At 46.2% G+C, this 24,529-nt stretch overlaps 1 protein-coding gene across 1 annotated transcript in view; it reads left to right on the top strand.

Moving 5' to 3' along the window:
* The window catches only part of LOC145503385 (uncharacterized), a 34,522-nt gene extending 10,312 nt beyond the window's left edge, over positions 1–24,210 (top strand). The window contains exon 2 of the mRNA XM_081482843.1: positions 24,206–24,210. Coding sequence (XP_081338969.1) covers positions 24,206–24,210 — 5 coding nt within the window. The remainder of the gene's footprint in view (positions 1–24,205) is intronic.
* The last annotated feature ends 319 nt before the right edge of the window (positions 24,211–24,529 follow it).

Below are 24,529 nucleotides of genomic sequence, written 5' to 3'. Positions count from 1 at the left end.
CCCGGAACTTGGGGGATATATTCCAGTCCCGGGGACTCTAAACTAACTCCTGATGGCCTGGGTTTGCAGTGAAATGGACACAGGAAAACTTTTTGAACGCTTCCTTTCGAACTTCTGGGCCGAAACATAGCCCCACTTCACTTTAAGACTTAAAGAGTAGCCGAGACCGCCTTACGCGCATCGTGATTTTGACCATCTTCGGCTTGATTTCGCGGGACTTGGGGGATATTTTCTAGTCCCGGGGATTCTAAAGTAAGTCCAGATGGCCTTGTTTTGCAGTGAAATTGAAACAGCCAAACTTTTTGAAAGCAAAGCTTCGAGCTTCTAGGCCGAAATATAGCCCCACTTCACTTGAAGAGTGAAAGATGAGCCGAGTCCGCCTTACGCGCATCGTGATTTTGACCAACTTCGGCTCGATTTGCCGGAAATTGGGGAATATTTTTCAGTTCTGTGGACTCGAAACTTATTCCTGATGGCCTTGGTTTGCAGTGAAATGGACACAGCAAAACTTTTTGAACGCTTATCTTCGAGCTTCTGGCCTAAAATATAGCCCAACTTCACTTTAAGACTGAAAGAATAGCTGAGACCGCCTTGCGCGCATCGTGATTTTGACCAACTTCGGCTCGATTTCCCGGAATTTGGGGGATAGTTTCCAGTCCCGGAGACTCTAAACTAAATCCTGATCGTCTTGGTTTGCATTGAAATGGACACAGCCAAACTTTTTGAACGGTCACTTTCGAGCTTCTGACCCGAAATATAGCCCACTTTACTTTAAGACTGAAAGAGTAGCCGAAACCGTCTTGCGCGAATCGTGATTTTGAACAACTTCGGGTCGATTTCCCGGAGCTTGGCGGATATATTCGAGTCCCGCGAGCTCTCAATTAACTCCTTATGGCCTTGGTTTTCGGAGAAATGGACAGAGCAGAACTTTTTTAACACTCACCTTCTAGCTTGTGGGCTTAAATAGAAGCCCACTTCACTTTAACCCTGAAATACTAGCCGAGACCGCCTTACGCGCGTCGTGATTTTGACCAAGTTCAGCTCGATTTCCCGGAACGTGGGGGATATTTTCCAGTCCGGAGGACACTAAACTAACTCCTGATGGCCTTGGTTTGCAGTGAAATGCACAGAGCATCACTTTTTTAACGATCACTTTGCATCTTCTGGGCCGAAATATAGCCCCACTTCACTTTAAGACTGAAAGAGTAGCGGAGACCGCCTTACAGGCATCGTGATTTTGACCAACTTCAGCTCGATTTCCCGGAACTTGGCGGATATTTTCCAGTCCGGGGGACTTTAAACTAGCTCGTGATGGCCTTTGTTCGCAGTTAAATGCACAAAGCGTAACTTTTTAAACGGTCACTTTCTAGCTTCTGGGCCGAAATATAGCCCCACTTCACTTTAAGACTGAAACAATAGCCGAGATCGCGTTTCGCGCATCGTGATTTTGACCAACTTCGGATCGATATCCCGGAACTTGGGGGATATTTTCCAGTCCCGGGGACTCTAAACTAACTCCTGATCGCCTTGCCTTGCATTGAAACTGACAGAGCAAAACGTTGTGAAGACTCACCTTCGAGCTTCTGGGCCGAAATATAGCCCCACTTCTTTTTAAGAGTAAGAGTAGCCGAGTCTGTCTTACGCAAATCTTGATTTTGACTAACTTCGGCTCGATTTCCCGGAACCTGGGGGATATATTCCAGTCCCGGGAACACTAAACTAACTCCTGATGGCCTTGGTTTCCAGTGAAATGGACACAGCAAATTTTTTTGAACCCTTACTTTGGAGCTTCTGGGCCGAAATAGAACCCCACTTTATTTTAACACTAAAAGAGTAGCCGAGACGGCCTTACGCCCTTATTTATTTTGCCAAACTTTGTCTCGATTTTTCGGCACTTACGGGATATTTTCCAGTCCCTGGGACTCTAAACTAACTCTTGATGGCTTTGCTTCGAAGTGAAATTGACACAGGAAAACTTTTTGAACGCTCACTTTCGAGCTTCTGGGGCGAAATATAGCCCCACTTCACTTTAAGACTTAAAGATTAGCCAAAACTGCCTTACGCCCTGGTGATTTTGACAAACTTCGGCTAAATTTCCCGGAACTTGGGGGATATTTTCCATTCCCGGGGACTCTAAACTGGCCCCCGACGTCCTTGGTCTGCAGTAAAATGGACACAGGAAAACTTTTTGAACGCTCACTTTCGAGCTTCTGGGCCGAAATATAGCTGCACTTTACTTTAAGATTGAAAGAGTAGCCGAGACCGGCTTACGCGCATCGTAATTTTGACCAACTTTGGCTCGATTTCCCGGAACTTGGGGGATATTTTACAGTCCCGCGGACTCTAACGTAACTCTTGATGGCCTTGCTTTGGAGTGAAATGGACACAGCAAAACTTTCTGAACGCTCACTTTCAAGCTTCTGGGCGGAAATATTGCGCCACTTCACTTTAAGAATGAAAGAGTAGCCGAGACCGCCTTACGCTTATCGTGATTGTGACCAACTTTGGCTCGATTTCCCGGGAAATGGGGGATATTTTCCGGTACCGGGGACTCTAAAGTAACTCCTGATTGCCTTGGTTTGCATTGAAATGGAGAGAGCAAAACTTTTTGAACGCTCCACTTCGAGCTTCTGAGCCGAAATGTAGCCCCACTTCACTTTAAGACTGAAAGAGTAGCCGAGACCGTCTTACGCGCATGGTGGTTTTGACCAACTTCGGCTAGATTTCCCGAAACTTCGGGGATATATTCCAGTCCCAAGGACTCTAAAGTAATTCCTGATGGCCTTGGTTTCCAGTGAAATGGACACAGCCAATTTTTTTGAACGCATACTTTCGAAATTCGAAATTTGAGAAATATAGCCCCACTTCACTTTAAAACTGAAAGAGTAGCCGAGACCGCCTTAGGCGCATCGTGATTTTGACCAACTTCGGCTCGAGTTTCCGGAACTTCAGGGATATTTTTCAGTCCCGGGGACTCTAAACTAACTGAGGATGGCCTTGGTTTTCAGTGAAATTCAGAGAGCAAAACTTTTTGAACGCTCACTTTCGAGCTTCTGGACCGAAATATAGCACTACTTCACTTTAAGACTGAAAGAGTAGCCGAGACCGCCTTACGCGCATCGTGATTTTGACCAACTTCGGCTCGAGTTTCGAGAACTTAAGGGATATCTTTCAGTCCCGGGGACTCTAAACTAACTGACGATGGCCTTGGTTTTCAGTGAAATGGACACAGCCAAACTTTTTGAACGCTCACTTTCGAGCTTCTGAGCCGAAATATAGCCCCACTTCACTTTAAGACTGAAAGAGTAGCCGAGACCGCCTTACGCGCTTGGTAAATTTGTCAGACTTCGGCTTGATTTCTCGGGGTTTGGGGGATATTTTCCAGTCCCGGAAGCTCTAAACTAACTCCTGATCGCCTTGGTTTTCAGTGAAATGGACACAGGTAAAAGGAGCGCACGCTAGGTTTCCAGGTTGTAGGCCGAAATCTAGCCCCACTTTATTTTAAGACTGAAAGGGTAGACGAAACCGCCTTAAGCGCATCGAAATTTTTAGCCACTATGGCTCGATCTGCCAAAACTTGGGGGATATTTTCCAGTCCCGGGCACTCTAAGCTAACTCCTGATAACCTTAGTTTTCAGTAAAATGGTCACAGGTAACAGGAGCGCACGCTCCCTGTCGAGCTTCTAGGTCGAAATAAAGCCCCACTTCATTTTAAGACTGAAAGAGTAAACGAAACTGCCGTACGCTTATCGTAATTTTAAGAAACTATGGCTCAATTTGCCGAAACTTGGAGGATAGTTTCCAGTCTCGAGGACTCTAAACTATCTCCTGATGGACTTAGTTCTTAGTGAAAAGGACACAGGCAAAAGGAGCGCACGCCCGGTGTCAAGCTTGTAGAACCAAAATATGGTCCCACTTCATTTTCAGAGTGAAAGAGTAGCCGAGACCGCCTTACTCGCATCTTGATTTTGATCATCTTTTGCTCGATTTGCCGGAATTCGGGGAATATTTTCCAGTCCCGAGGACTCTATGTTAACTCATGATGAACTTAGTTTTCAGTGATATGTACACAGGCAAAAGGAGCGCACGCTCGGTGTCAAGCTTGTAGAACCGGAATATGGCGCCACTTCATTTTCAGAGTGAAAGAGTAGCCGAGACCGCCTTACTCGCATCTTGATTTTGAGCATCTTTGGCTCGATTTGCCGGAATTCGGGGAATATTTTCCAGTCCCGAGGACTCTATGCTAACTCATGATGAACTTAGTTTTCAGTGATATGTACACAGGCAAAAGGAGCGCACGCTCGGTGTCGAGATTCTCGGCCGAAATATAGCCCCACTTCATTTTAAGACTGAAAGAGTAGCCGACACCGCCTTACGCGCATCGTGATTTTGAGCAACTTTGGCTCGATCTGCCAGAATTTGGGGAATATTTTCCAGTCCCAAGGACTAAACTAACACCTGATCGCCTAAGATGTCAGTGAAATGGACACAGGTAAAATTAGCGCACGCCCGGTCTCGAGCTTCTAGGTTGAAATATAGCCCCCCTTAATTTTAAGACTGAAAGAGTAGCCGAGACCGCCTTACGCGCATCGTGATTTTGGGCCACTTTTGCTCGATTTCCCGGAAGTTGGCGAATAATTTAAAGTCCCGGGGACGCTAAACTAACTCCCGATGACCTTGGTTTCCAATTTAATGAACACACCGAAACATTCTGAACGCTCACCTTCGAGCTTCAGGGCCGAAATATAGCCCTACTTAAATTTAAGACTGAAAGAATAGCCGAGGGCCCGTGACGCGCATCGTGATTTTGATCAACTTCGGCGCGATTTCCTGGAACTTGGAGAATATTTTCCAGTCCCGGGGACTCTAAACTAACTCCTGACGGCCTTGGTTTCCAGTGAAAGGGACAGAGCAAAACTTTTTGAACGCGCACTTTCGAGCTTCTTGGCCGAACTATAGCCCAACTTCACTTTAAGAGTGAAAGACTAACCTGGAGCGCCTTACGCGCATCATGACTTTGACCAGCTTCGGCTCGATCTGGCGGAACTTGGGAAATATTTTCTAGTCCCAAGGGCTCTAAACTAACTCCTGATGGCCTTGCTTTGCAGTGAAATGGACACAGCAAAACTTTTCGAATGCGCACTTTCGAGTCTCTGGGCCGAAATATAGCCCAACATCACTTTAAGACTGAAAGAGTAGCCGGACCCGCGTTGCGCGCATCGTGATTTTGACACACTTGGGCTCGATTTCCCGGAACTGGGGGGATATTTTCTACTTCCGCGTACTCTAAACTAACGCCTGATGGCCTTGGTTTGCAGTGAATTGGACACAGGAAAACTTTTTGAACGCTCACTTTCGAGCTTGTGGGCCGAAATACAGCCACACTTCACTTTAAGACTGAAACAGTAGCCGAGACTGCGTTACGCGCATCGTGATTTTGATCAACTTCTGCTCGATTTCCCGGAACTTGGGGAATATTTTCACAGGAACACTTTTTGAACGCTCACTTTCGAGCTGCTGGGTCGAAATATAGCCCCACTTCACTTTAAAACTGAAAGAGTAGCCGAGACCGCCTTGCGCGCATCCTGATTTTCACCAATTTCCGCTTCATTTCCCGGAACTTGGGGGATAATTTACAGTCCCGGGGACTCTAACGTATATCCTCTTGGCCTTGGTTTGCAGTGAAATGGACACAGGAAAACTTTTTGAACGGTCACTTTCGAGCCTTTGGACCGAAATATAGCCCATTTCATTTTAAGGCTGAAAGAGTAGACGAGACCGCCTTACGCGCATCGTGATTTTGAGCTTCTATGGCTCGATTTCCCGGAGCTTGGGGGATAGTTTCCAGCTTTGGGAGCTCTAAACTAACTCCTGATTGCCTTAGTTTTCAGTGAAATCGACACAGATTAAATTAGCGCACGCTCGGTGCCGAGCTTCTAGGTCGAAATATAGCCCCACTTCATTTTAAGACTGAAAAAATAGACGAAACGGCCTTACGCGCATCGTGATTTTGAGCAACTTTGGCTCAATTTGCCGGAACTTGTGGGATATTTTTCAGTCCCAGGGACTGTAAACTAACTCCCGATCGCCTTGGTTTGCATTGAAATGGACAGAGCAAAACATTTTAAACGCTCACCTTCAAGCTTCTGAGCCGAATATAGCCCCACTTCACTTTAAGCCTGAAAGAGTAGCCGAGACCGTCTTACGCGCATCGTGATTTTGACCAACTTTGGCTTGATTTTCCGGAACTTGGGGGATATTTTCCAGTCCCGGGGACTCTAAACTAACTCCTGATGGCCTTGCGTTGCAGTGAAATGGACACAGCAAAACTTTTTGAACGCTCACTTTGGACCTTCTGGGCCGAAATATAACCCCACTTCACTTTAAGACTTAAAGAGTGTCCGAGACCGCTTTACGCGCATCGTGATTTTGACCATCTTCGGCTTGATTTCCCGGGACTTGGGGAATATTTTCTAGTCCCGGGGACGATAAACTAAGTCCTGATGACCTTGTTTTGCAGTGAAATTGAAACAGCAAAAGTTTTTGAAAGCAGAGTTTCGAGCTTCTGGGCTGAAATATAGCCCCACTTCACTTTAAGACTGCAACAATAGGCGGCCCGCGTTTCGCGAATCGTGATTTTGACCAACTTCGGATCGATATCCCGGAACTTGGGGGATATTTTCCAGTCCTGGGGACCCTGAACTAACCCCTGATCACCTTGGTTTGAAGTGAACTTGACAAGGGAAAACTTTTTGAACGCTCACTTTCGAGCTTCTGGGGCGAAATATAGCCCCACTTCACTTTAAGACTGAAAGAGTAGCCGAGACCGCCGTACGCGCGTCGTGATTTTGACCATTTTCGGCTAAATTTCCCGGAACTTGGGGGATATTTTCCATTCCCGGGGACTCTAAGCTGACCCCCGACGTCCTTGGTCTGCAGTAAACTGGACACAGCAAGGCTTTTTGAACGCTCATTTTCGAGCTTCTGTGACGAGATATAGCCCCACTTTACTTTAAGACTAAAAGAGTAGCCGAGCCCGCCTTACGCGCATCGTGAGTTTGACCAACTTCGGCTCGGTTTCCCGGAACTTGGGGAATATTTTTTAGTCCCGCGGACTCTAAAGTAACTCCTGATGGCCTTGAAATGGACACAGCAAAACTTTTTGAACGTTCACTTTCGAGCTTCTTGGCCCAAATATAGCCCCACTTCACTTAAAGACTGAAAGAGTAAGCGAGAGCGCCTTACGCTCATCGTGACTTTGACCAACTTCGGCTCGATTTCCCGCAACTTGGGGGATATTTTTTTAGTCCCGGGGACTGTAAACTAACTCCTGATGGCCTTGGTTTACGTTGAAATGGACATAGGAAAACATTTTGAACGCTCACCTTCGAGCTTCTGGGCCCAAATATAGCCCCACTTCACTTTAAGACTTTAAGAGTAGCCGAGACCGCCTTACGCGCATCGTGATTTTGACCAGCTTAGGCTCGATTTCCCGGAACTTGGGGGATATTTTCAAATCCGGTGGACTCTAAACTAACACCTGGTTACCTTGCTTTGCAGTGAATTGGACACAGCATAACTTTTTCAACGCTCACTTTCGACCTTCTTTGCCGAAATATAGCCACACTTCACTTTAAGACTGAAAGAGTAGCCGAGACCGCCTTAGGCGCATCGTGATTTTGACCAACTTCGGATCGATTTCTAGGAACTTGGGGGGTATTTTCCAGTCCCAAAGGACTCTAAACTAACCCCTTATTGCCTTGGTTTGTATTGAAATGGACAGAGGAAAACATTTTGAACGCTCACCTTCGAGCTTCTGGGCCGAAATATAGCCCCCACTCTACTTTAAGATTGAAAGAGTAACCGAGTCCGTCTTACGCGCATCGTGAGTTTGACAAACTTTGGCTCGATTTCCCGGAACTTAGGGGATATATTCAAGTCTCGGGGACTCTAAACTATCTCCTGATTGCCTTGGTTTGCAGTGAAATGGACACAGCAATTTTTTTTGAACGCTCACTTTGGACCTTGTGGGCCGAAGTAGAGCCTCACTTCACTTTAAGACTGAACGAATAGCCGAGACGGCCTTACGCGTATCTTCATTTTGACGACCTTTGTCCCCATTTTTCCGCACTTACAGGATATTTTCCAGTCCCTGAGACTCTAACCTAACTTCTGCTCGCCTTTGTTTGCAGTGAAATTGACACAGCAAGACCTTTTGAACGGTCACTTTCGAGCTTCTGGGCAGAAATATAGCCCCACTTCACTTTAAGACTGAAAGATTAGCCGAGCCCGCGTTACGCACATGGTGATTTTGACCAACTTCGGCTAAATTTCCCGGAATTTGGGGGATATTTTCCACTCCCTGGGTCTCTAAACTAATTCCTGATGGCTTTGGTTTGCAGTGAAATTGACACAGCAAAACCTTTTTAAACACTCACTTTAGAGCTTCTGGGCCGAAATATTGCCCCACTTCACTTTAAGAATGAAAGAGTAGCCGAGACCGCCTTACGGGCATGGTGATTTTAACCAACCTCGGCTCGATTGCCAGGAAGTTGGGGGATATTTTCTACTCCTGGAAACTCTAAATTAACTCCTGATGGCCTTCGTTTGCAGTGAAATAGACAGAGCAAAACTTTTTAAACGCTCACTTTCAAGCTCTTGGGCAGCAATGTAGCCCCACTTCACTTCAAGACTGAAAGAGTAGCCGAGACCGCCTTACGCGCATCGTGATTTTGATCAACTTCGGCTCGATTTTCCGGAAATTGGGGGATATTTTCCAGTGCCGGAAACTCTAAACTAAACCCTGATGTCTTTATTTTTTGCTGAAATGGACACAGGTTAAAGAAGCGCAAGCTAGGTGTCGAGCTTCTAGGCCGAAATATAGCCCCACTTCATTTTAAGACTAAAAGAGTAGCCGAGACCGCCTTACGCGAATGGTGATTTTTGAGCATCTTTGGCTGGATTTGCGGGGACTAGGGGGATATTTTTCAGTCCGGGGACTCTAAACTAACTCCTGATTGCCGTATTATTAAGTGAAAAGGACAGAGGTAAACGAAGCGGACGCTAGGTGTGGAGCTTCTAGGCCGAAATATAGCCCCACTTTAATTTAAAACGGTAAGAGTACCATAAACTCTTACGCACATCGTGATTTTCAGCAACTTTGGTTGATTTGCCGGATTTTGGTTGATATTTTACAGTCCCGGGGACTCTAAACTAACTTCTGATGGCCTTAATTTTTACTAAAATGGACACAGATAAAAGGAGCGCTCGCTCGGTGTCGAGCGTCTAGGCCGAAATATAGCCCCACTTCACTTTAAGACGGAAAGAGTAGCAAAGAACGCGTTCCGCGCATCGTGATTTTCACCAACTTCGGCTCGATTTGCCGCAACTTCGAGGATATTTTCCAGTCCCGGGATTTCTAAACTAACTCCTCATTGTCGTGGTTTGCAGTGAAGTGGACTTAGAAGAACTTTTTAAACGCTTACTTGTGAGTTTCTGGAACAAAATATAGCCCAACTTTACTTTAAGACTGATAGAGTAGCCGAGACCGGCTTACGCGCATGGTGATTTTGACCAAATTTGGCTCGATTTCCCGGAACTTGGGGGATATATTCCAGTCCCGCGGACTCTAAACTAACTCCTGATGGCCTGGGTTTGCAGTGAAATGGACACAGGAAAACTTTTTGAACGCTTCCTTTCGAACTTCTGGGCCGAAACATAGCCCCACTTCACTTTAAGACTTAAAGAGTAGCCGAGACCGCCTTACGCGCATCGTGATTTTGACCATCTTCGGCTTGATTTCGCGGGACTTGGGGGATATTTTCTAGTCCCGGGGATTCTAAAGTAAGTCCGGATGGGCTTGTTTTGCAGTGAAATTGAAACAGCCAAACTTTTTGAAAGCAAAGCTTCGAGCTTCTAGGCCGAAATATAGCCCCACTTCACTTGAAGAGTGAAAGATGAGCCGAGTCCGCCTTACGCGCATCGTGATTTTGACCAACTTCGGCTCGATTTGCCGGAAATTAGGGGATATTTTCCAGTTCTGTGGACTCTAAACTTATTCCTGATGACCTTGGTTTGCAGTGAAATGGACACAGCAAAACTTTTTGAACGCTTATCTTCGAGCTTCTGGCCTAAAATATAGCCCAACTTCCCTTTGAGACTGAAAGAATAGCTGAGACCGCCTTGCACTCATCGTGATTTTGACCAACTTCGGCTCGATTTCCCGGAATTTGGGGGATAGTTTCCAGTCCCGGAGACTCTAAACTAAATCCTGATCGTCTTGGTTTGCATTGAAATGGACACAGCCAAACTTTTTGAACGGTCACTTTCGAGCTTCTGGCCCGAAATATGGACTGAAAGAGTAGCCGAAACCGTCTTGCGCGAATCGTGATTTTGACCAACTTCGGGTCGATATCCCGGAGCTTGGCGGATATATTCGAGTCCCACGAGCTCTAAATTAACTCCTTATGGCCTTGGTTTTCGGAGAAATGGACAGAGCAGAACTTTTTTAACACTCACCTTCTAGCTTGTGGGCTTAAATAGAAGCCCACTTCACTTTAACCCTGAAATAGTAGCCGAGACCGCCTTACGCGCATCGTGATTTTGACCAAGTTCAGCTCGATTTCCCGGAACTTGGGAAATATTTTCCAGTCCGGGGGACTCTAAACTAACTCCTGATGGCCTTGGTTTGCAGTGAAATGAACAGAGAATCACTTTTTTAACGATCACTTTGCAGCTTCTGGGCCGAAATATAGCCCCACTTCACTTTAAGCCTGACAGAGTAGCAGAGACCGTCTTACAGGCATAGTGATTTTGACCAACTTCAGCTCGATTTCCCGGAACTTGGCGGATATTTTCCAGTCCAGGGGACTTTAAACTAAGTCCTGATGGCCTTTGTTTGCAGTTAAATGCACAAAACGTAACTTTTTAAACGGTCACTTTCGAGCTTCTAGGTCGAAATATAGCCCCACTTCACTTTAAGACTGAAACAATAGCCGAGATGGCGTTTCGCGCATCGTGATTTTGACCAGCCTCGGATCGATATCCCGGAACTTGGGGGATATTTTCCAGTCCCGGGGACTCTAAACTAACTCCTGATCGCCTTGCTTTGTATTGAAACTGACAGAGCAAAACGTTGTGAAGACTCACCTTCGAGCTTCTGGGGCGAAATATAGCCCCACTTCACTTTAAGACTGAAAGATTAGCCAAGACCGCCTTACGCCCTGGTGATTTTGACAAACTTAGGTTAAATTTCCCGGCATTTGGGGGATATTTTCCACTCCCTGGGTCTCTAAACTAACCCCTGATGGCCTTGGTTTGCAGTGAAATTGAGACAGCAAAACTTTTTAAACGGTCAGTTTCGAGCTTCTGGGCCGAAATATTGCCCCACTTCACTTTAAGACTGAAAGAGTAGCCGAGACCGCCGTACGCGCGTCGTGATTTTGACCAACTTTGGCTAAATTTTCCGGAACTTGGGGGATATTTTCCATTCCCGGGGACTCTAAACTGGCCCCCGACGTCCTTGGTCTGCAGTAAAATGGACACAGCAAAACTTTTTGAACGCTCACTTTCGAGCTTCTGGGCCGAAATATAGCTGCACTTTACTTTAAGATTGAAAGAGTAGCCGAGACCGGCTTACGCGCCGGAACTTGGGGGATATTTTACAGTCCCGGGGACTCTAACGTATTTCCTCTTGGCCTTGGTTTGCAGTGAAATGGACACAGGAAAACTTTTTGAACGGTCACTTTCGAGCCTTTGGGCCGAAATATAGCCCATTTCATTTTAAGGCTGAAAGAGTAGACGAGACCGCCTTACGCGCATCGTGATTTTGAGCTTCTATGGCTCGATTTCCCGGAGCTTGGGGGATAGTTTCCAGCTTTGGGAGCTCTAAACTAACTCCTGATTGCCTTAGTTTTCAGTGAAATCGACACAGATTAAATTAGCGCACGCTCGGTGCCGAGCTTCTAGGTCGAAATATAGCCCCACTTCATTTTCAGACTGAAAAAATAGACGAAACGGCCTTACGCGCATCGTGATTTTGAGCAACTTTGGCTCAATTTGCCGGAACTTGTGGGATATTTTTCAGTCCCAGGGACTGTAAACTAACTCCCGATCGGCTTGGTTTGCATTGAAATGGACAGAGCAAAACATTTTAAACGCTCACCTTCAAGCTTCTGAGCCGAATATAGCCCCACTTCTCTTTAAGCCTGAAAGAGTAGCCGAGACCGTCTTACGCGCATCGTGATTTTGACAACCTTTTGCTTGATTTTCCGGAACTTGGGGGATATTTTCCAGTCCCGGGGACTCTAAACTAACTCCTGATGGCCTTGCGTTGCAGTGAAATGGACACAGCAAAACTTTTTGAACGCTTATCTTCGAGCTTCTGGCCTAAAATATAGCCCAACTTCCCTTTAAGACTGAAAGAATAGCTGAGACCGCCTTGCGCGCATCGTGATTTTCACCAACTTCGGCTCCATTTCCCGGAATTTGGGGGATATTTTCCAGTCCCGGAGACTCTTGAAGCCTACTTCACTTTAACCCTGAAATAGTAGCCGAGACCGCCTTACGCGCATCGTGATTTTGACCAAATTTAGCTCGATTTCCCGGAACTTGGGGGATATATTCCAGTCCCGGGAACAGTAAACTAACTCCTGATGGCCTTGGTTTCCAGTGAAATGGACACAGCAAATTTTTTTGAACCCTTACTTTGGAGCTTCTGGGCCGAAATAGAGCCCCACTTTATTTTAACACTAAAAGAGTAGCCCAGACGGCCTTACGCGCTTATTTATTTTGCCAAACTTTGTCTCGATTTTTCGGCACTTACGGGATATTTTCCAGTCCCTGGGACTCTAAACTAACTCTTGATCGTTTGAAGTGAAATTGACCCAGGAAAACTTTTTGAACGCGCACTTTCGAGCCTCTGGGCCGAAATATAGCGCAACTTCACTTTAAGACTGAAAGAGTAGCCGGGACCGCCTTGCACGCATCGTGATTTTGACCAACTTGGGCTCGGTTTCCCGGAACTTGGGGAATATGTTTTTAGTCCCGCGGACTCTAAAGTAACTCCTGATGGCCTTGGTTGGCATTGAAATGGACACAGCAAAACTTTCTGAACGTTCACTTTCGAGCTTCTTGGCCCAAATATAGCCCCACTTGACTTAAAGACTGAAAGAGTAAGCGAGAGCGCCTTACGCGCATCGTCATTTTGACCAACTTCGGCTCGATTTCCCGCAACTTGGGGCATATTTTTTTAGTCCCGGGGACTCTAAACTAACTCCTGATTGCCTTGGTTTGCATTGAAATGGACATAGGAAAACATTTTGAACGCTCACCTTCGAGCTTCTGGGCCCAAATTTAGTCCCACTTCACTTTAAGACTTTAAGAGTAGCCGAGACCGCCTTACGCGCATCGTGATTTTGACCAGCTTAGGCTCGATTTCCCGGAACTTGGGGCATATTTTTTTAGTCCCGGGGACTCTAAACTAACTCCTGATTGCCTTGGTTTGCATTGAAATGGACATCGGAAAACATTTTGAACGCTCACCTTCGAGCTTCTGGGCCCAAATTTAGTCGTACTTCACTTTAAGACTTTAAGAGTAGCCGAGACCGCCTTAGGCGCATCGTGATTTTGACCAACTTCGGCTCGATTTCCCAGAACTTGGGGGATATTTTCAAATCCGGCGGACTCTAAACTGACACCTGATTGCCTTGCTTTGCAGTGAATTGGGCACAGCATAACTTTTTCAACGCTCACTTACGACCTTCTTTGCCGAAATATAGCCACACTTCACTTTAGGACTGAAAGAGTAGCCGAGACCGCCTTACGCGCATCGTGATTTTGACCAACTTCGGATCGATTTCTAGGAACTTGGGGGGTATTTTCCAGTCCCGAGGACTCTGAACTAACCCCTGATCGGCTTGGTTTGTATTGAAATGGAGAGGAAAACATTTTGAACGCTCACCTTCGAGCTTCTGGGCCGAAATATAGCCCCCACTCTACTTTAAGATTGAAAGAGTAGCCGAGTCCGTCTTACGCGCATCGTGAGTTTGACAAACTTTGGCTCGATTTCCCGGAACTTAGGGGATATATTCAAGTCTCGGGGACTCTAAACTATCTCCTGATTGCCTTGGTTTGCAGTGAAATGGACACAGCAATTTTTTTTGAACGCTCACTTTGGACCTTGTGGGCCGAAGTAGAGCCTCACTTCACTTTAAGACTGAACGAATAGCCGAGACGGCCTTACGCGTATCTTCATTTTGACGACCTTTGTCCCCATTTTTCCGCACTTACAGGATATTTTCCAGTCCCTGAGACTCTAACCTAACTTCTGCTCGCCTTTGTTTGCAGTGAAATTGACACAGCAAGACCTTTTGAACGGTCACTTTCGAGCTTCTGGGCAGAAATATAGCCCCACTTCACTTTAAGACTGAAAGATTAGCCGAGACCGCCTTACGCACATGGTGATTTTGACCAACTTCGGCTAAATTTCCCGGAATTTGGGGGATATTTTCCACTCCCTGGGTCTCTAAACTAATTCCTGATGGCTTTGGTTTGCAGTGAAATTGACACAGCAAAACCTTTTTAAACACTCACTTTAGAGCTTCTGGGCCGAAATATTGCCCCACTTCACTTTAAGAATGAAAGAGTAGCCGAGACCGCCTTACGGGCATGGTGATTTTAACCAACCTCGGCTCGATTGCCAGGAAGTTGGGGGATATTTTCTACTCCTGGAAACTCTAAATTAACTCCTGATGGCCTTCGTTTGCAGTGAAATAGACAGAGCAAAACTTTTTAAACGCTCACTTTCAAGCTCTTGGGCAGCAATGTAGCCCCACTTCACTTCAAGACTGAAAGAGTAGCCGAGACCGCCTTACGCGCATCGTGATTTTGATCAACTTCGGCTCGATTTTCCGGAAATTGGGGGATATTTTCCAGTGCCGGAAACTCTAAACTAAACCCTGATGTCTTTATTTTTTGCTGAAATGGACACAGGTTAAAGAAGCGCAAGCTAGGTGTCGAGCTTCTAGGCCGAAATATAGCCCCACTTCATTTTAAGACTAAAAGAGTAGCCGAGACCGCCTTACGCGAATGGTGATTTTTGAGCATCTTTGGCTGGATTTGCGGGGACTAGGGGGATATTTTTCAGTCCGGGGACTCTAAACTAACTCCTGATTGCCGTATTATTAAGTGAAAAGGACAGAGGTAAACGAAGCGGACGCTAGGTGTGGAGCTTCTAGGCCGAAATATAGCCCCACTTTAATTTAAAACGGTAAGAGTACCATAAACTCTTACGCACATCGTGATTTTCAGCAACTTTGGTTGATTTGCCGGATTTTGGTTGATATTTTACAGTCCCGGGGACTCTAAACTAACTTCTGATGGCCTTAATTTTTACTAAAATGGACACAGATAAAAGGAGCGCTGCTCGGTGTCGAGCTTCTAGGCCGAAATATAGCCCCACTTCACTTTAAGACGGAAAGAGTAGCAAAGAACGCGTTCCGCGCATCGTGATTTTCACCAACTTCGGCTCGATTTGCCGCAACTTCGAGGATATTTTCCAGTCCCGGGATTTCTAAACTAACTCCTTATTGTCGTGGTTTGCAGTGAAGTGGACTTAGCAGAACTTTTTAAACGCTCACTTGTGAGTTTCTGGAACAAAATATAGCCCAACTTTACTTTAAGACTGATAGAGTAGCCGAGACCGGCTTACGCGCATGGTGATTTTGACCAAATTTGGCTCGATTTCCCGGAACTTGGGGGATATATTCCAGTCCCGGGGACTCTAAACTAACTCCTGATGGCCTGGGTTTGCAGTGAAATGGACACAGGAAAACTTTTTGAACGCTTCCTTTCGAGCTTCTGGGCCGAAACATAGCCCCACTTCACTTTAAGACTTAAAGAGTAGCCGAGACCGCCTTACGCGCATCGTGATTTTGACCATCTTCGGCTTGATTTCGCGGGACTTGGGGGATATTTTCTAGTCCCGGGGATTCTAAACTAAGTCCGGATGGGCTTGTTTTGCAGTGAAATTGAAACAGCCAAACTTTTTGAAAGCAAAGCTTCGAGCTTCTAGGCCGAAATATAGGCCCAGTTCACTTGAAGAGTGAAAGATGAGCCGAGTCCGCCTCACGCCCATCGTGATTTTGACCAACTTCGGCTCGATTTCCCGGGAAATGGGGGATATTTTCCGGTACCGGGGACTCTAAAGTAACTCCTGATGGCCTTGGCTTCCAGTGAAATTGACACTGCAAAACGTTTTGACGCTCCCCTTCGAGCTTCTGAGCCGAAATATAGCCCCACTTCACTTCAAGACTGAAAGAGTAGCCGAGACCGTCTTACGCGCATCGTGGGTTTGACCAACTTCGGCTAGATTTCCCGAAACTTCGGGGATATATTCCAGTCCCAAGGACTCTAAAGTAATTCCTGATGGCCTTGGTTTGCGGTAAAATGGACACAGCCAATTTTTTTGAACGCATACTTTCGAAATTCTTTGGAGAAATATAGCCCCACTTCACTTTAAAACTGAAAGAGTAGCCGAGACCGCCTTGGGCGCATCGTGATTTTGACCAACTTCGGCTCGAGTTTCCGGAACTTCAGGGATATTTTTCAGTCCCGGGGACTCTAAACTAACTGACGATGGCCTTGGTTTTCAGTTAAATTGAGAGAGCAAGACTTTTTGAACGCTCACTTTCGAGCTTCTGGACCGAAATATAGCCCTACTTCACTTTAAGACTGAAAGAGTAGCCGAGACCTCCTTACGCGCATCGTGATTTTGACCAACTTCGTCTCGATTTCGCGGAACTTGGGGGATATTTTCCAGTTTCGGGGACTCTAAACTAACTCCTGATTGCTTTGGTTTGCAGTGAAATGGACACAGGATAACTTTTTGAAAGCTCACTTTCGAGCTTCTGGGCCGAAGCATAGCCCTACTTCACTTTAAGACTGAAAGAGTAGCTGAGATTGCCTTACGCGCATCGTGATTTTGGGTTACTTCGGCTCGATTTCGCGGAACTTGGGAAATAATTCCCTGTGCCGGGCACTCTAAACTAATTCCTGATGGCCTTGGTTTTCAGTGAAATGGACACAGCCAAACTTTTTGAACGTTCACTTTCGAGCTTCTCGGCCGAAGCATAGCCCCACTTCACTTTAAGACTGAAAGAGTAGCCGAGACCGCCTTACGCGCATGGTAAATTTGTCTAACTTCGGCTTGATTTCTCGGGGTTTGGGGGATATTTTCCAGTCCCGGAAGCTCTAAACTAACTCCTGATTGCCTTGGTTTTCAGTGAAATGGACACAGGTAAAAGGAGCGCACGCTAGGTTTCCAGGTTGTGGCCGAAATCTAGCCCCACTTTATTTTAAGACCGAAAGGGTAGACAAAACCGCCTTAAGCGCATCGAAATTTTTAGCCACTATGGCTCGATCTGCCAAAACTTGGGGGATATTTTCCAGTCCCGGGGACTCTAAGCTAACTCCTGATAACCTTAGTTTTCAGTAAAATGGTCACAGGTAACAGGAGCGCACGCTCCCTGTCGAGCTTCTAGGTCGAAATAAAGCCCCACTTCATTTTAAGACTGAAAGAGTAAACGAAACTGCCGTAGGCTTATCGTAATTTTAAGAAACTATGGCTCAATTTGCCGAAACTTGGAGGATAGTTTCCAGTCTCGAGGACTCTATGCTAACTCATGATGAACTTAGTTTTCAGTGATATGTACACAGGCAAAAGGAGCGCACGCTCGGTGTCGAGATTCTCGGCCGAAATATAGCCCCACTTCATTTTATGACTGAAAGAGTAGCCGACACCGCCTTACGCGCATCGTGATTTTGAGCAACTTTGGCTCCATCCGCCAGATTATGGGGAATATTTTCCAGTCCCAAGGACTCTAAACTAACACTTGATCGCCTAAGATGTCAGTGAAATGGACACAGGTAAAACTAGCGCACGCCCGGTCTCGAGCTTCTAGGTCGAAATATAGCCCCCCTTAATTTTAAGACTGAAAGAGTAGCCGAGACCGCCTTACGCGCATCGTGATTTTGGGCCACTTTTGCTCGATTTCCCGGAAGTTGGCGAATAATTTAAAGTCCCGGGGACGCTAAACTAACTCCCGATGACCTTGGTTTCCAATTTAATGAACACAGCAAAACATTCTGAACGCTCACCTTCGAGCTTCAAGGGCGAAATATAGCCCTACTTAAATTTAAGACTGAAAGAATAGCCGAGAGCCCGTTACGCGCATGGTGATTTTGATCAACTTCGGCGCAATTTCCTGGAACTTGGAGAATATTTTCCAGTCCCGGGGACACTAAACTAACTCCTGACGGCCTTGATTTCCAGTGAAAAGGACAGAGGAAAACTTTTTGAACGCGCACTTTCGAGCTTCTTGGCCGAACTATAGCCCAACTTCACTTTAAGACTGAAAGACTAACCGAGAGCGCCTTACGCGCATCGTGACTTTGACCAACTTCGGCTCGATCTGGCAGAACTTGGGAAATATTTTCTAGTTCCAGGGGCTCTAAACTAACTCCTGATGGCCTTGCTCAATAACAATAATAATAAATATAAAATTGTCTAATCGTCTAATCTTTGCAGTGAAATGGACACAGCAAAACTTTTCGAATGCGCACTTTCGAGCCTCTGGGCCGAAATATAGCGCAACTTCACTTTAAGACTGAAAGAGTAGCCGGGCATCGTGATTTTGACCAACTTGGGCTCGATTTCCCGGAACTGGGGGGATATTTTCTACTTCCGCGTACTCTAAACCAACGCCTGATGGCCTTGGTGTTCAGTGAAATGGACACACCAAAACTTTTTGAACGCTCACTTTCGAGCTTGTGGGCCGAAATACAGCCACACTTCACTTGAAGACTGAAAGGGTAGCCGAGACCGCCTTACAAGCATGGTGACTTTGACAAACTTCGGGTTGATTTCCCGGAACTTGGGGGATATTTTCCAGTCCCGGGGACTCTAAACTAACTCCTGCTTGTCTTGGTTTGGAGTGAAATGGAAACAGCAAAACTTTTTGAACGCTGACTTTCCAGCTTCTGGGCCCAAAAGTTTAGCCCCACTTCATTTTAAGATTGAAACAGTAGCCGAGGCCGCCTTACGCGCATCGTAATTTTGACTAACTTAAGCTCGATTTTCGGAAACTTGGGGGATATTTTCCAGTCCCGGGGACTCTAAACTATCTCCTGATGGCCATGCTTTGCAGTGAAATGGACACAGGAAAACTTTTTTAACGCTCTTGTGCGAGCTTCTGGGCCAAAATATAGCCACACTTCACTTTAAGACTGAAAGAGTAGCCGAGACCGCCTTATGCGAATCGTGATTTTGACAAACTACGCCTCGATTTCCCGGAACTTGGGGGATATTTTCCAGACCCGGGAACTTTAAACTAACTCCTGATTGCCTTGGTTTGCAGTAAAATGGAAACGGCAAAACTTTTTCAACGCTCACTTTAAAGCTTCTGGGCCAACACATAGCCCCACTTCACCTTAAGACAAAGAGTAGCCGAGACCGTCTTAAGCGCATCGTGATTTTGACCAAGTTCGGCTCCATTTCCCGGAACTGCGGGGATATTTTCCAGTCCCGGGGACTCTAAACTAACTCCTGATTGTCTTGGTTGGCCGAGCAATGGACACAGGAAAACTTTTTGAAGGCTCACTTTCGAGCTGCTGGGTCGAAATATAGCCCCACTTCACTTTAAACCTGAAAGAGTAGCCGAGACCGCCTTGCGCGCAACGTGATTTTGACCAACTTCCGCTTGATTTCCCGGAACTTGGGGGATATTTTACAGTCCCGGGGACTCTAACGTATTTCCTCTTGGCCTTGGTTTGCAGTGAAATGGACACAGGAAAACTTTTTGAACGGTCACTTTCGAGCCTTAGGGCCGAAATATAGCCCATTTCATTTTAAGGCTGAAAGAGTAGACGAGACCGCCTTACGCGCATCGTGATTTTGAGCCTCTATGGCTCGATTTCCCGGAACTTGGGGGATAGTTTCCAGCTTTGGGAGCTCTAAACTAACTCCTGATTGCCTTAGTTTTCAGTGAAATCGACACAGATTAAATTAGCGCACGCTCGGTGCCGAGCTTCTAGGTCGAAATATAGCCCCACTTCATTTTAGGACTGAAAAAAATAGACGAAACGGCCTTACGCGCATCGTGATTTTGAGCAACTTTGGCTCAATTTCCCGGAACTTGTGGGATATTTTTCAGTCCCAGGGACTGTAAACTAACTCCCGATCGCCTTGGTTTGCATTGAAATGGACAGACCAAAACATTTTAAACGCTCACCTTCAAGCTTCTGAGCCGAATATAGCCCCACTTCACTTTAAGCCTGAAAGAGTAGCCGAGACCGTCTCACGCGCATCGTGATTTTGACCAACTTTGGCTTGATTTTCCGGAACTTTGGGGATATTTTCCAGTCCCAGGGACTCTAAACTAACTCCTGATGGCCTTGCGTTGCAGTGAAATGGACACAGCAAAACTTTTTGAACGCTCACTTTGGACCTTCTGGGCCGAAATATAACCCCACTTCACTTTAAGACTTAAAGAGTTGCCGAGACCGCTTTACGCGCATCGTGATTTTGACCATCTTCGGCTTGATTTCCCGGGACTTGGGGGATATTTTCTAGTCCCGGGTATTCTAAACTACGTCCGGATGGCCTTGTTTTGGAGTGAAATTGAAACAGCCAAAGTTTTTGAAAGCAGAGTTTCGAGCTTCCTGGCCGAAATATAGCCCCACTTCACTTGAGGTGTGAAAGATGAGCCGAGTCCGCCTTACGCGCATCGTGATTTTGACCAACTTAGGCTCGATTTGCCGGAAATTAGGGAATATTTTCCAGTTCTGTGGACTCGAAACTTATTCCTGATGGCCTTGGTTTGCAGTGAAATGGACACAGGAAAACTTTTTGAACGCTTATCTTCGAGCTTCTGGCCTAAAATATAGCCCAACTTCACTTTAAGACTGAAAGAATAGCTGAGACCGCCTTGCGCGCATCGTGATTTTGACCAACTTCGGCTCGATTTCCCGGAATTTGGGGGATAGTTTCCAGTCCCGGAGACTCTAAACTAACTCCTGATCGTCTTGGTTTGCATTGAAATGGACACAGCCAAACTTTTTGAACGCTCACTTTCGAGCTTCTGGCCCGAAATATAGCCCACTTGACTTTAAGACTGAAAGAGTAGCCGAAACCGTCTTGCGCGAATCGTGATTTTGACCAACTTCGGGTCGATTTCCCGGAGCTTGGCGGATATATTCGAGTCCCGCGAGCTCTCAATTAACTCCTTATGGCCTTGGTTTTCGGAGAAATGGACAGAGCAGAACTTTTTTAACACTCACCTTCTAGCTTGTGGGCTTAAATAGAAGCCCACTTTACTTTAACCCAAAAATAGTAGCCGAGACCGCCTTACGCGCATCGTGATTTTGACCAAGTTCAGCTCGCTTTCCCGGAACTTGGGAGATATTTTCCAGTCCGGGAGACTCTAAACTAACTCCTGATGGCCTTGGTTTGCAGTGAAATGCACAGAGCATAACTTTTTTAACGATCACTTTGCAGCTTCTGGGCCGAAATATAGCCCCACTTCACTTTAAGACTGAAACAATAGCCGAGATCGCGTTACGCACATCGTGATTTTGACCAACTTCGGATCGATTTCCCGGAACTTGGGGGATATTTTCCAGTCCCGGGGACTCTTAACTAACTCCTGATCGCGTTGCTTTGCATTGAAACTGACAGAGCAAAACGTTGTGAAGACTCACCTTCGAGCTTCTGGGCCGAAATATAGCCCCACTTCTATTTAAGAGTAAGAGTAGCCGAGTCTGTCTTACGCAAATCGTGATTTTGACTAACTTCGGCTCGATTTCCCGGAACCTGGGGGATATATTCCAGTCCCGGGAACATTAAACTAACTCCTTATGCCCTTGGTTTCCAGTGAAATGGACACAGCAAATTTTTTTGAACCCTTACTTTGGAGCTTCTGGGCCGAAATAGAGCCCCCCTTTATTTTAACACTAAAAGAGTAGCCGAGACGGCCTTACGCGCTTATTTATTTTGCCAAACTTTGTCTCGATTTTTCGGTACTTACGGGATATTTTCCAGTCCCTGGGACTCTAAACTAACTCTTGATGGCTTTGCTTCGAAGTGAAATTGAGACAGGAAAACTTTTTCAACGCTCACTTTCAAGCTTCTGGGGCGAAATATAGCCCCACTTGACTTTAAGACTAAAAGATTAGCCAAGACCGCCTTACGCCCTGGTGATTTTGACAAACTTCGGCTAAATTTTGCGGAATTTGGGGGATATTTTCCACTCCCTGGGTCTCTAAACTAACTCCTGATGGCCTTGGTTTGCAGTGAAATTGACACAGCAAAACTTTTAAAACACTCAATATTGCCCCACTTCACTTGAAGACTGAAAGAGTAGCCGAGACCGCCGTACGCGCGTCGTGATTTTGACCAACTTTGGCTAAATTTCCCGGAACTTGGGGGATATTTTCCATTCCCGGGGACTCTAAACTGGCCCCCGACGTTTTTGGTCTGCAGTAAAATGGACATGGCAAAACTTTTTGAACGCTCACTTTCGAGCTTCTGGGCCGAAATATAGCTGCACTTTACTTTAAGATTGAAAGAGTAACCGAGACCGGCTTACGCGCATCGTAATTTTGAGCAACTTCGGCTCGATTAGCCGGAACTTGGGGGATATTTTACAGTCCCGCGGACTCTAAAGGAACTCCTGATGGCCTTTCTTTGGAGTGAAATGGACACAGCAAAACTTTCTGAACGCTCACTTTCGAGCTTCTGGGCCGAAATATAGCTGCACTTTACTTTAAGATTGAAAGAGTAACCGAGACCGGCTTACGCGCATCGTAATTTTGAGCAACTTCGGCTCGATTAGCCGGAACTTGGGGGATATTTTACAGTCCCGCGGACTCTAAAGGAACTCCTGATGGCCTTTCTTTGGAGTGAAATGGACACAGCAAAACTTTCTGAACGCTCACTTTCAAGCTTCTGGGCGCAAATATTGGCCCAGTTCACTTTAAGAATGAAAGAGTAGCCGACACCGCCTTACGCTTATCGTGATTGTGACCAACTTTGGCTCGATTTCCCGGGAAATGGGGGATATTTTCCGGTACCGGGGACTCTAAAGTAACTCCTGATTGCCTTGGTTTGCATTGAAATGGAGAGGGCAAAACTTTTTCAACGCTCCCCTTCGAACTTCTGAGCCGAAATATAGCCCCACTTCACTTCAAGACTGAAAGAGTAGCCGAGACCGTCTTACGCGCATCGTGGGTTTGACCAACTTCGGCTAGATTTCCCGAAACTTCGGGGATATATTCCAGTCCCAAGGACTCTAAAGTAATTCCTGATGGCCTTGGTTTGCAGTGAAATGGACACAGCCAATTTTTTTGAACGCATACTTTCGAAATTCTGGGGAGAAATATAGCCCCACTTCACTTTAAAACTGAAAGAGTAGCCGAGACCGCCTTGGGCGCATCGTGATTTTGACCAACTTCGGCTCGAGTTTCCGGAACTTCAGGGATATTTTTCAGTCCCGGGGACTCTAAACTAACTGACGATGGCCTTGGTTTTCAGTTAAATTGAGAGAGCAAAACGTTTTGAACGCTCACTTTCGAGCTTCTGGACGGAAATATAGCCCTACTTCACTTTAAGACTGAAAGAGTAGCCGAGACCTCCTTACGCGCATCGTGATTTTGACCAACTTCGTCTCGATTTCGCGGAACTTGGGGGATATTTTCCAGTTTCGTGGACTCTAAACTAACTCCTGATTGCTTTGGTTTGCAGTGAAATGGACACAGGATAACTTTTTGAAAGCTCACTTTCGAGCTTCTGGGCCGAAGCATAGCCCTACTTCACTTTAAGACTGAAAGAGTAGCTGAGATTGCCTTACGCGCATCGTGATTTTGGGTTACTTCGGCTCAATTTCCCGGAACTTGGGAAATAATTCCCAGTCCCGGGCACTCTAAACTAATTCCTGATGGCCTTGGTTTTCAGTGAAATGGACCGTACGCTTATCGTAATTTTAAGAAACTATGGCTCAATTTGCCGAAACTTGGAGGATAGTTTCCAGTCTCGAGGACTCTAAACTATCTCCTGATGGACTTAGTTCTTAGTGAAAAGGAAACAGGCAAAAGGAGCGCACGCTCGGTGTCAAGCTTGTAGAACCAAAATATGGTCCCACTTCATTTTCAGAGTGAAAGAGTAGCCGAGACCGCCTTACTCGCATCTTGATTTTGAGCATCTTTGGCTCGATTTGCCGGAATTCGGGGAATATTTTCCAGTCCCGAGGACTCTATGCTAACTCATGATGAACTTAGTTTTAAGTGATATGTACACAGGCAAAAGGAGCCCACGCTCGGTGTCGAGCTTCTCGGCCGAAATATAGCCCCACTTCATTTTAAGACAGAAAGAGTAGCCGAGACCGCCTTACGCGCATGGTGATTTTGATCAACTTCGGCGCGAGTTCCTGGAACTTGGGGAATATTTTCCAGTCCCGGGGACTCTAAACTAACTCCT

The sequence above is a fragment of the Orbicella franksi genome, chromosome 11 (assembly GCF_964199315.1).
Source record: "Orbicella franksi chromosome 11, jaOrbFran1.1, whole genome shotgun sequence".
NCBI lineage: Eukaryota > Metazoa > Cnidaria > Anthozoa > Scleractinia > Merulinidae > Orbicella > Orbicella franksi.
This window is presented reverse-complemented; position numbering and strand designations above follow the sequence as displayed.